This window comes from Anguilla rostrata, chromosome 6 (genome assembly GCF_018555375.3).
Source record: "Anguilla rostrata isolate EN2019 chromosome 6, ASM1855537v3, whole genome shotgun sequence".
NCBI lineage: Eukaryota > Metazoa > Chordata > Actinopteri > Anguilliformes > Anguillidae > Anguilla > Anguilla rostrata.
Genome location: NC_057938.1, coordinates 46997040 through 47009711, shown reverse-complemented (window position 1 = coordinate 47009711; position 12672 = coordinate 46997040). Strand labels below are relative to the sequence as shown.

Below are 12672 nucleotides of genomic sequence, written 5' to 3'. Positions count from 1 at the left end.
TTGGACCAAATTTGGGAACCACTGATTTAAACACTACAAGCCTCTGAATCGATCTGTCCTGATAGAGGGCCCTAGCCTAATTGACAACGCTTTGGTTATTACATTTTGTACTCAAAAGGAAGCAAATATTTTCAGGCTGTTTATAACGATGTCTTCAGTCCATGCAAACGCTAAAACATTCCAGAACATTCCTCAGACGCTCTCCAAGTGTTTTGGAGCCGTATTATTCAATTGTGTCGTCTCATCCTTAAGTAAAAAGAAACAAGATATTTGTACCCGTGTACTTTTTGATATACTCCATCTCATCAATTTTTTTCTTTTTGGCTGTCGCTTTACAATAGAGAACGATTTTATGTTTTGTACTAATACTTGAAGTTCCTTGTGCTGTGGTGTCACGCTAAACTATCTGATTAACTTAAGAAGTGCTTGTGCTTGATAATACAATATTCCCTTAAAACTTGAGGCAATGGGTTCCCTATTAGTCTGTTTCTACATCTTATATCCACATTCACCTCTGCCTGCCAAGTCAAGACCTAGCACCTAAGGCTGGAATTCTCAGCAAACCCCAAGCACACGCTCCTTGTATTAATATTTGGCAGGTGTTTAAGAAACTGTGTTTATTTACACAGCAACAGACATTCCTATTCGTGGTTATTGGTAAAATTCCACAAAAATGGACCAACAAGATTTATGTTCACATAAGTTGAGGCATTTGATTGATCTATGTTTTTATTCATCTGTGGTTTTAAAACTATTTTGCTGTGGTTTTAATTGTGGTTGGTAACAGGTCGTCATCGATGTTTTCATGAGCAAATGTCTTTTAACTGTCCCTCTTATTTCAATGTTCACTTTAAGACCATTGGTTATGATCTGTTACATACAATCCCATCATGCTTTTTTAAAAACAAAAGGTGTGGCTAGCTACCCGGTTACAGTTTCCCACTGTATGGACATACTGAACTGTTTTCTGCAGGTATATTATTAAAATACCAATTGTAAATTGGGATCTGTTGTTCTTTATTCACACATTGTTTAATACTACTAGTACATTTCAGAACAATGCTTGACATAGGCCTATATGTTAATGCCAGAGCTAACATTGGTAGTCTGCACTTACACACATTTGTGTACAAGAGTATAACTTGAACCGGTATACAAAAATGAGAGCACACAGCCTGGTCTTAAGAGGAACTGCTGACCCCATGCAACAATAAAATATATACAAAATAAAAGGAGGTAGCACATGAACTGCCATACTGAGACGTTTCATATTATCCTGCTGATTCGGGGAGCAGTTTTCAAATTCAGCCATTTTTACTCAACAGTCACTCTGACTGGCCAAAGGAACCCACATTATGAAACTGTGTGGGGCAGTTATGAGTGGCTTGCTGCATGAAAAACATAAACAAACAAATAAAATGGCCTCCCTTCCACTGACGAACATAAGAACACGGAGGATGGGCCTGGAGGTCAAGAAGTGCCAGCCGGTCTGTTAGACTGATTGTCTGTGGTCTGGCAACCTTCAGAAGAGCTCTTCCTCCCTGTGGCTATATGACCAGCTCTCTCCTCATTCAAACTCTTCACCAACTGGAGGACTTCGGGGTGGTGGAATCGGCCTGTTGGTAAAAGAAAAAGTGTGTTTAATTCACATTCAATTATTGCGAATGTTGAATTACTCAATATTTACTTTTCTTTGTTTAAGCTCAGGTCATCAGGTTGAGTGATCAATGCTGGTTAGGAAAATAAAGCATTTATCTTACTGTTCTAACTGCTTGGCTAACAGAGATATTTAATTTTCCAGACTCTACAGCAGTTTACATATATATCAATACATACACATACACTCCCAGGACTGCACACCACTCATGTCACAGGGCCATTACTCTTGATTCACTCATTAATCACTCATTTGAAATTTACTAGGATGAACAGATGGGGAACTGAACCCACAACCTTCTGGTCTGAGAGGCAAAAGGCTGCTGAAGTGGTGTTTCCTTTTTAAATATAAAACACTGCCATCAAGACTTACTGATGGTGAAAAGTCTAAAAAGCAAAGTACCTTGCGTGGAGTCGAAAAACTCCTGCAACCTGCCAGGGGTGTGCTCCAGCTCCTCGTACTCGTGGGCCTGCAGGATCATCTCCAGCTGGTCCAGCTCCTTCACCAGCCTGGCCTCCGGGCTCGACTGCTGCTCGTATTCCTGGCGGTAAGAGGGGAGCACCAGGGCACACATACGCGCATGAGCACACAGGATCGGTTTCGTCTGAGTTTGACTGGCTCGTGAAGACCGGCGGGACTGAATGAACTCACTGTCCACAGTTCGTAAATTTCTTTCCTCAAATCTTCCTGTAGCAGCCCGGTCAGGTGTTTCATAGCCTCCTGGAACATATCGGTATCATGATGGACACACTGCATGACTTTGCACACTGTACATCAGTTAAAAAGAATACATATTGACAACAAAACAATATACAACATTACAACAACACTGAAATAAAATATTTCCTATTTTTAAATTATATGTCTACTCAGTTCAACTCAAGCATGTTTGTGGACACAAAACTGAAGCAGAATCCAAAAGTAATTAGATAATTTATACTATATTTAAAATCCATAACAAAACTAATGTGCACCTGCAAACTGTAAAATATTTTAGTTGCTGTTTTGGTCTAGTATGGTACTGCTATGGCTTACAACTGACATTTCTGAGAGTAAGCAGAACTTTAAATATCTCAGAAAATAGCAACTATTGTATTCTTTTCATGTGAATATTTCCCAAAAACATACAAGCACCATTAAATGTAATTCAGTTAACTTATCACGGTACACAGCCGATATTGCAGGCACTGCAAGTAACTGACCTCTTCCCTTCTATGCTTCTCCGTTTTGCTGATGTTATCTGCTGGAGCAATATCACCCACGATACACTCTGCCATGTCATGGACCAAAGCCAACTTCATGCATCTGCATTTTTAAAGAAAATTCTGTTTTGAAAGTTGCACATTACTCCAGGCAAAATATATGACAACCAATAAGCAAGCTGGCCAGATACCGACCTGTCCCTGTTGACGTTGCGGTCTGTGATTGTTAAAGCCATCATCGACATTCTGTACATGTGATCTGATACACTTTCCGGTTGTTTCACATTCCTGTACACCCAGCCTGTCCGTGGAACGCGCTACATGAACGAACAGAGGAAAGACAGACATAACACATGACGCATACATTCCTAGATAGCGCCCTATACAAACTTGGGAATAAAAGTATTAGCTAGCTAAGTAGGCTACTGCTAACGCACTTTAACTTTACGAATTTAGCTAACTGGTCATCCTTTATCAACTGATCAAATTTAATTTCAAAATTTTAACATAATCTTACTTTTAACTGTCCAATGAGTTTCATGAATTGCAGCATATTGCCTGCCTGACAATTGGCAGCCATTACTCAGACAGCGAACCGGAAGTAAATACGAAGGCAGCATGTATTGCATCAAATTGAAAGAAAATCATGCATATCACCAGCAGTGGGCAGCCTATACCAAGGAAGCGGAGACAGATCTGCAGTGTGGGCAATATGAGGATTTCTCAAGCTATAGCCTCCCCACGTGAAATACTGCTTTTGTTGCCATAAGCAGGACTGGCTCTTCTAAGAAATAGAAATGTACAAAGTAACTTTCAATTAGTGTGTTGACTACTTTTCACTCAGCGTGTACAAAAACTGTCACTTTCCTTTTATAAGTTTTGTCCTTGCCATGTATTCATGCACACAATGTTTCTCTTCTGAAAATGATTAGGATTCCTATCAGAGTGCATCATAAACATGTACGTGCACACACGGCACACATACACACACACACACACACAGTGAAAATTTTATTTTTTATTTTTATTTATTTATTCATATTTTTTTGCAGAAATTAGTATGAAATGCGTAACGTTAAAACACTGGCCTGAATTCAACTAAAATTTGCCTGTCTTACAAATAAATGCTGTAAAACATTTTTGGTCACGAACATAATTTGATTTAATTTCAGCGATGGCTGAACTTTCCGAACCGTGTCGGTGAATAAAGAAATAAATAAATAAATAAACACTTGCATTTACTAGCAAGTTAAAGTAATGAAACATTGATTGAATCCAGACCATTGTCTTTACAACTGTGTGCTGCTGAGGCACCATCACTAAAAACAATTTCTATGATCTCAGTATATACCACCACACCTCTAACTGTATAATACATTGAGGCTGGAGTCTCTCCCTGTATATCTATTACAATCTCCAAGTACTCATTCAGTATAAACCTCAACTTAAGTTTGTTCTCATTTATATTAGGCCAAATTCTAAAGTCTGTTTGCTCAAGCATGACATTTTGGCGTTTGCCAGTTTTTTTTTTAACACCATTCTGAATTGCAATACACTTTGAAGCCTTCTTCCCAAGGATACTATTTTCCTGTATGTGAACTGATACAGCACAGCAGTCCAAGTCTCTCCGCCACGCTTGGGGAAGCAGGAGGATGTCATGCCTGGAGACTTCTTTGGAAGATTTATCATCTTGCGTGTCGGTGTGACATGCGGTTGCCCTGACCATTTAACACCCCTGCCCAGGCGTTAAACCTGTGTGAATGTATAATGACTGTTTACATGATACTGTTGCCTGGTACACAACAAAGTGCTGGGCAACCAGAGGACACTGACACTCTTGCTTTCTCTGCCAAGCAGCCTCCTCCCATGCCAGTTGTGGAATCGTTCAACAGTCATAATTAGTCAGAATTGTTCCATACGTTGTATCCACAGCTAGATGCAGCAAAGTATAGTAATCGTTTGCGTTTCAAAAACGCACGTGACAGAGATGAGTTTTTCGAGTTTGGTTAATTGATTTTCAGGAAATTGCCCGGAAGAAGATTTTGTGAATGGTTCTTTCTTATTAATTTTTGAATATAAACTGCATTTTCTGAAAAGCACTGCAGCCAAAATCATTTGTTGTGTTTTCAATTCCCCTGAGGGAATTTCAGACATGTTTCCTACGTAAAAAATAAACAATTTGTCAATTAAGCAGGGCCATCCTTGTCTCCCTGAATTTCTGTAAGACGATCAGTATCACAGCTGTGCATCTATTTGTGATGAAAAAGGATACAATCACCTTCCTTCCTGCCTGGGATATGACGTTATGTTCAGGGCACCTGTCTTGCTGGAAGACTTGCCCCATCTCATTGGTGGATGTCAGCCTCTTCCTCGTGCATGCACTGCTTCCTTCTGGCTCTATTTCCTGGAAGAAGCTTTATTTAGAGGCCGGAGCGTAGGGTTGTGATCACTGCTGTCTATTAGAGAGGAAGGAAGTAAATGCAATCAAAGCTCTACATTTGGAAATACTCTAAAGTTGGCTAGGTTGCGCTGACAGAAAGGTTGAAATACATTGGTGGAGCTGACTCAATCTACTGAAGCCTAAAAACAAAACTTTAGCCATCTTATATTCAAATGGTATTTGATTTACCTTTAAGCTGAGTGGTTTGGGTAGCATTTCAGAAAGCCATTTCATGTATCCATCTAATGTGACTGGCTAGGATTCAATTTAACAAGAGTACTCTTTGTCCTCAGTTTCAGTAACAAGCACAATTTAAAGTATTGTTCATATTTTCACAGCATGACATTGACAACACGAGAGCTTAAATTTATGGAAAATGTTGGAGCATTGTTCAAAAGTTAACGTTAAAATGAGATTGGATCTGTGCCTGTGAGGTGCACACTGTACATTTAATTTGATCAATTTTAGGAGAGGTATCATCTGTGCACCTGACAGGTGATTTGCAGGTGATAACTAATAACTAATAGAGCATGAAAGCTAAATGTCTAAAGAATCTTAAATAGCTAAAGAATCGTAATGAAAGTTTTCTGGGTTGCATGATAGCAGTGCTGCAGAAAATCTTTTCTCCATTAGATTTAATATATTTTTCAAAGATAGAGGAGTGGGAAAAAAGTTTTCTCTTACCTTATAATAGCAAATCTAAGAATGTGTTATGGTTGTTCCTTAAATGTTTTCAATTCACTACAGAACTCATGATAGTAAAAAATTTTAACAACTTGCACATATAAAATGTATCAGGAACAGGGTGGAAAGAATGACTTAACTCCTCAAGTATTGTGGGATACACCCACATATAGTCAGTAGCCTATACAAGACATGGTTAATGTCACAAAAATTATGATACACCCACATATAGTCCGTTTACAAAATTGAATGTACTAACAACGCTAACGCCTAATTAATTGATTGTATTCATTTATTTATTTAAGGTTGCGAGAACACGTATTCAGAAATGTTGAAAACAACACGTTGAAAAGTGCCTATTGTTTCATCTGACGGAAAAATACTTTACATTTGCAAATGTTCCGAGGGCTTCTTCCGCAGGTGGACGTGATGGGTGTCAGAACAAGAAGTGCATACGGCTTCCGTTGTCAAGACAATAATGGCTGCACTTCTTTTTTGCAGGAATTCGCTTTTTCCTGATCTCTCCCTGTTGCAGAAAATAGATAGACGAGAGGAACACTGAATTGCTGACTGCTCCAAAGCATTGTCACATACTCCAGCATTTTGGTGGCATTATTTTTTGCATACCCCGCTAACCTTTGACTTCTTGACCCTGGTTAGTCTAAATTTAGGCGCGAGTACTAAAATTGTCTGGGAAATCTTTTGGGGGATTTTATGTTCACTCGCCGTTCTGAGAATCCTCTAAGCGAACGCGTGACGTGAAAGTCGGAAGACGGCGCACTTTCTCGTGAGAATGCGATACTGCCGAGTCTGTCACGCGCGGGGGTATGTTTACCGAGACTACGGGGTCTTCCGCGCATCACTCATGTAGGCACATTGGAGACCACCGCAAACGCGCACAGCAGCGCACTGTTATTCTAACCCACAGTCCTCTCCCACTGCCTTTCTATCAGTATTGGTAGTTGCAGACTTATTTACATTCTGAAGGAGTGCTTAAATATTAAGGTAGACCAGAGCTTATAATAAAAAGCTGAAACATTCCTCTTTTTTTGGTGAAATTTTCTGTTTCTGTTTTTTTCAGGAAGTCATAAATTCATTTTAAAAATTATGTACAAACAATAGTAATTATTTGGTCCAGTAAATGTAAATACCAGTGTGGTTCAGGTATTTGAAGGTGGTTATATTTCTGATTTTCAATAATTCTAGCCAATAATGCTGGTAAGCCAGTAGCTATTTGCAAAAAAAAAAAAACAATTTCAGTATAGCCTGTAGCATGTCTACTCTTAAAGAATTTGCATGCAAGTTATGTCTGGTCTTAGTTGGTCGATGTGATATTTGACAGTCGTTCTTTGATATGCCCCCCAAGCAGGCGTCAGGCAAGACTTCTGGCTGAAGAGGGCAACGGCGAGTAAATAAAGCGCACATCCCTTTGTGGGTTACCTCGGCAACAGGTAATGGATCCGCCGCGCTGGAATCTTCCCAGCTGCGTGCGCTCGGTGTCGGAACATGCTGTTTGCCAAGCGGGGCGCTTTGTGTCCGCGCCGATGCTGTGGAAATTCGCGGCAAACAAATAGGCATCACTTGCGATGCCTTGTCGGCTCATTGTTCGGCGGGACTGTCAGACAGAGGAGGGCCCTGTCCCTGCAGGCCGTGTGAATGGAGAGAGGTTAGGGCTGGGGCAGGTGAAACATGAATCCCCTGCAACAGTGCACCTCCAGAGAGGGCTACCTTGAAGTGAGTGACCCCCAGAAGGGGTATAAACGCAGGTCAGGGCGAAGACAGGGGCGAATCTGTCTTCTTGGGAAGAGAACCGGAGGGGTGAGGGGGGGGGGAATTGTGGCTTTCTTCTCTGTACCAAGGACAGATTGGGAAGAAAGGAACGTTGTAATTCATAGCTCTTCTCCTTTGACTTGGACCCTTTGAGGTGGCATGTATATAATGCACAGGCTGACGGCCTGGAGCACAGCCTGGTTCACTTCTGTGAAAGCGGAGGTTGAACTTACAGTGTCCATAAAATCGATTTTTAATGCATAACTGGTGACTGACAAAAAAAAATAGTTTTTTTTTTCCTAATGTAAAATAAATCTTAGACACATAATCTTTATACCTCGTATATATTTTAAATGAGCTGACTCAAGAATCATTAATCATCGGATTCTTAAAAAATCAAATGCTTTATCCTTGGGCCATTTTAATAGTCTGCAGTCTAACAGTCTAGAATATGTCATGGTTTATTACATGAATGAGGGAATTTATGTTTGTTTTTAGATATTCCAAAGATGTTATGAAATGTTTGACCCCACCTTTGGCATTATGAGCCTGTCTTCGCAGTTCCACAGTGTAAAGGTGTGTTATATTCATGTCTTAGTAATTAATGATGGATCACACCGTCTTTGTTACAGAGCATCACTAAAGCCTGGCTAACAATGATTAGCGCTGGCGAGGGATGGTTGAATTATGATAGCTGTGTCTGTTTTGGTTTGTGCGGACGACAACTGACAAAAATCACAGCTCAGAGGTGTGGACATTGATGAGAAATTAGTTTGGATGAGGTCCCACGAGTATCCATCAATTTGCAATTAACCAGTTCCTTTTAAATGCTTTTGTCTTTGGTGCTGGTGTTTGCAGTAATGAACTTGCAGACTTGCTTGTGATTCAATTAGAAGGTGCACTATTGTTGATGTCACGTTGTCAGTTCGGCTGTCCTATTAATTAACAGTTCCACGGGACTAGCTGTCGCATGCTGAAATGTCACACCAGATAAAATAGTTATATTTGAATTTTTGATAGTAGTAATATAATTGTCTATGTACATTTTCTCATCCAAAAAGAAAAACAGAAACAAGGATTGGCAGAAAGTGCTCAGTCGGCCAGTCGAGCGCTCTTTAATGTAGCTCTGACCTCAGTAGCCGCTGCTGACCCTCGTCCCAGGCCCTGACTTCCAGATGAAGGGAAAGAAAAGGAGCGTCATCTGGCCAGGAAATCTGCCTTTCGGCGTCTGCTCCCACGGCTTCGGCCGTGACGGATCGGCCCGTAACCAGCGCCGTGCCAGTCCACCGGGTCGCCCAGGCAGGCCTCGCCACCTCTCTGCCTGCAAGTGAGCGCCCAGCATCACTGTCTGCCAGCATGCCTGGACCCTGCCACCAGCCTCCTGCATAATGCACTGCCTGTATTTATATGTATGCATATATATATGCATTGTGTATTTGACGATGGTGTTATATTATCATCTAAATTAACTATTTATAATGATTGTTTACCTTTAGTTTGTTCATTTTATGAAGCTATAGAAGTTATAGAAGCAAAATATCAAAAAATATCAAAATTGGCATATGGAACCAAAATCATCGTTTTTGACGGTGTTGCCCCCCTTAAACTGCTTTAGAATGCTGGATTTTGTAGCGCATTGATTTTAGAACTGTTAAAAGGCTGAGGTGTCCCTTCATTGCGAAATAACTTGTTGCGAGGTAAAAAATAAAAAAATAAAAAACCTGGACTGGAGTTAAAAAAAAAACTGGACTGGAAGAAAAAAAAAACCTGGACTGGAATTTCAAAAAAAACTGGACTGGAAGAAAAAACCTGGACTGGAATAAAAAAAAAACTGGACTGGAAGAAAAAAAAACCTGGACTGGAATTTAAAAAAAAACTGGACTGGAAGAAAAAAAAACCTGGACTGGAATTTAAAAAAAAACTGGACTGGAAGAAAAAAAACCTGGACTGGAATTTTAAAAAAACTGGACTGGAAGAAAAAAAAACCTGGACTGGAATTTAAAAAAAAACTGGACTGGAAGAAAAAAAACCTGGACTGGTATCGAAAAAAAACTGGACTGGAAGAAAAAAAAAACCTGGACTGGAACAAAAAAAAAACTGGACTGGAACAAAAAAAACCTGGACTGGAAGCAAAAAAAACTGGACTGCAAGAAAAAAAACTTGGACTGAAAGCAAAAAAAACTGGACTGCAAGACAAAAACCTTGGACTGGAAGAAAAAAACATAGACTGGATGAAAAAATTACGGAGCCCCCTAAGGGTCATGGTGGGGATTTTTTTTTTTTTTTTTTTTGAGCTACTTTTGCGTTCCCTCGCAATGCTTTTGCATTACCTTGCAACGTTTGACACTCACAGCAGTTACACGCAGGCTACCTTTCCGTGCAACTCTGATAATTCATCTTGCCCTGGCTCTACATTTTGGACGGTGCAGTGGCATGCGCCCTTTTGTGTATGCCATATATTATGCATGTACTTGCTTATTTATATTTGTGGGCGTGATCCCGTTCTAAACGCTTGGTCTAGTGTAGTAAAAACTTGACCCTTTTTCAGAGAGAAAAAAGTATGAACGTTCTAACCTGTTGGCCTTAGGCCCCAAGTAAGAGCTTGCGAGAGCCTGTAAGAGAAGCCTGGGAAAAGGCGATTTAGGACTCGCTGGGTGAAAATCTCAGGTCATGACGATTTAGCCTAGGAGCATGTGATGGTGCGTGCCCAAAGAGCAGTGGCTGAAACCAGGCCTCTGAAGTTCTGGTGTCACGACTGAATGGTGACGATCGGAAGAAAAAGTGTGGATCAGAGCCTGAACCCCCTGCGTGGAGAATCTCAATGGGCATTCAGGAGGAATTAGGGCCCCCGAAACAACTTTCATCTTTGCGTTGTTGCTAGTTCCATCTGTCAGCATAACGCTCTTACTGTTTGAGGAAAAAAGGAACTTGTTAAAGTTAAAGGGAGAGGGGAAAAAAGCTAATATCACTATTTGAGGATCAGTGCTTTTTTGAAGTCATTTTTTGAAATGTGTAAAGTATCCAGAGTAACCCTTTAAACTGGGATATGAATTATATGATCAAATAGCATGTTTGATATTGTTTGAGAATTGTTTAATTATTAAAAATGTAAAAAAAAGTTTGAGAAATGGCTTCTGATAGTCATCTGGCTTTGTTCTTTTTGGAAACCATGCTGTCAGTGTGTACGTGCATTAGCTTTTCCTTAAAATCTCCAAAATTGAGTCATTAAAATAATCAAAACTTATCTGAATTGATAAAAGGGCTTTTCATTTAGCTGCACGATACATGTTATCATTTCACAGCCTGTGGGTGTAACCACCTTTATTTTCATTAAAAGACAGATCAAGGAGGGGAGGGGGAACCATTACATAACTTTAATTTCTAGACTTGCTATTTAAAAGAACTGACGGTTATTAAAAGCAATTGGTTTACAAATAGCTATTTAGTGAATGTTGGGAGCGATAGCATGACCTGTTGTTATTTCTATGTTTGGTCTCCCTGTCTGATTTTGTTATGCACCATGGTAATGTGTCAGAATGTTGTGTTGGCAACTTTTGCTGCATTCTCACGTCATCCAAATTTATAAAAGTTTTTCCGATTAAGAGCACATACAGCTCTGCTGTTTTTCAAAGAACAGGAGTCTTGAAAGGTATGCTCGCGAAGTGGCGGTACGACAAAGGACTGGTGGAAAGGTTCGACCATTTTTGAGTGTCACAAGGTCCCCACATGTGAGGCTGCTTTATGTCATGCTGGGACCTGACAGCTTTGACTGTATATAAACTGAGAGTGTAAGTCGTTTCGCCACACCTGACCCCGAGGGGTCAAAGGTTAAAACAACAGCTGAGTTGAATTGCTCCAAAATCTGGTCTTTACATATTGGCAGAGACGTGCCCTGCCGTTCGACATTTTCGCCAGTCTTTCCCCTTGAAACCTCTGTCATAGGCCACGTACATAATTCCGCAATTATTTACCGCTCAATTTATGCCATTTTATCTCATTTTAATGTCAGAAGACTGAAAGTTTTTTGATGCTCAAACCTCCTCGCCCCCCCCCCCCCCCCAAAAAAAAAGAAAACCTCAGCGCACACAAATATGTAGGAAATATGTGTACACTATATCCTGCTGGACCGGCCGGGGCTGGAGGGCGACCAATGGGAGGTTAAAGCAATGGGAAACGACTCATGCTCCCTGGTTCCCCTCTCCGCCTGCGCTGCGACGGGGGCCCTGTCACCGCGCTCGAAGGGACGAGCGGGGGCTAAATTTAGCCGTCCGCGGCTGCTCCAGACGAGAAAAAGGGCAGTCACTTAATAAATAAAGAGCTCGGGGCCCTGAGAACGATTGTGAGGCCTACCAAGGAAAACAAGCCCCGAGTCAACGCGCAGCAGCCTGTGAAAACAAACAGAGCTGATGAGAACGGCGCTGCCTCTGAAAGGCTCATTAGCGGCCAGATGCATGCCCCTCCCCCCACCCCCTCCCCCCGGCTGTCACCCCCAACACCCCGGCTCTCAGCGCCGCTTCCTCACTCGCCGCCCGCACACCGGCAACCCAGCGGCAGGGCTTCCCGGCCGCCCAGTCACCCTCACAGTTTCCGACAGCTCTCCATTTTTTATTAACGTCGTCGTTTTTTTTTTTTCCCCTCCTTCCTCTTCTTCCCCCTCTTCCCCGCGCCCCTCGCATAACAAACGGTCGGGCGAAGTCTTCGGCAGGAGTAACCGCACGCGGTTTTTCCACACGCACGCGAAAAGGATGTGTTCCTACCCAGCCAACCCTACATTTATGTCACCCACGCCCTCATTATTTTTTAAATTCCTTTTTCGTTCTTTATGTAATGATTTTATGTCCTTTGTTTTTGGTTTTGAAATATGAAAATTAATCTCACTACTCACGTAGGGCCAAACAGAACACATCTTTCAATGGCAA

At 41.2% G+C, this 12672-nt stretch overlaps 1 protein-coding gene and 1 long non-coding RNA gene across 5 annotated transcripts; one reads left to right on the top strand and one right to left on the bottom strand.

Moving 5' to 3' along the window:
• Positions 1–711: 711 nt before the first annotated feature.
• Positions 712–6510, bottom strand: hddc2 (HD domain containing 2). Of its 3 annotated transcripts, none has more exons than XM_064340113.1 (7): positions 6372–6510; positions 5138–5263; positions 3055–3176; positions 2860–2962; positions 2309–2377; positions 2060–2198; positions 712–1616 (listed from the first exon to the last, which is right to left on the bottom strand). In XM_064340113.1, the coding sequence occupies exons 2-7, from the start codon at positions 5201–5203 to the stop codon at positions 1471–1473; spliced, it is 645 nt and encodes a 214-aa protein (XP_064196183.1). In that variant the 5' UTR covers positions 5204–5263; positions 6372–6510; the 3' UTR covers positions 712–1470. The 3 variants fall into 3 exon arrangements, with proteins under 3 accessions (XP_064196183.1, XP_064196182.1, XP_064196184.1); XM_064340112.1 differs by having other exon boundaries at positions 5138–5315; positions 6372–6505; XM_064340114.1 differs by lacking the exons at positions 5138–5263; positions 6372–6510 and adding an exon at positions 3377–3524.
• Positions 6511–6671: 161 nt separating this feature from the next.
• On the top strand, positions 6672–10997 carry LOC135257408 (uncharacterized). 2 transcript variants are annotated; one of them, XR_010330647.1, is made up of 3 exons: positions 6672–6808; positions 7353–7434; positions 8815–10997. It is a non-coding gene; the product is annotated as an uncharacterized LOC135257408 (long non-coding RNA). The 2 variants fall into 2 exon arrangements; XR_010330648.1 differs by having other exon boundaries at positions 6683–6808; positions 7350–7434.
• Positions 10998–12672: the final 1675 nt, after the last annotated feature.

Bases quoted from the DNA above. Each gene is read 5' to 3' on its own strand.
- hddc2 (XM_064340113.1), bottom strand. From the start codon at position 5,203: ATGGGGCAAGTCTTCCAGCAAGACAGGTGCCCTGAACATAACGTCATA. The intron at 3,177-5,137 runs GTGATTGTATCC...TCGTTCATGTAG, and splicing joins TATCCCAGGCAGGAAGGAAG to CGCGTTCCACGGACAGGCTG. The intron at 2,199-2,308 runs GTGAGTTCATTC...TCTTACCGCCAG, and splicing joins AAATTTACGAACTGTGGACA to GAATACGAGCAGCAGTCGAG.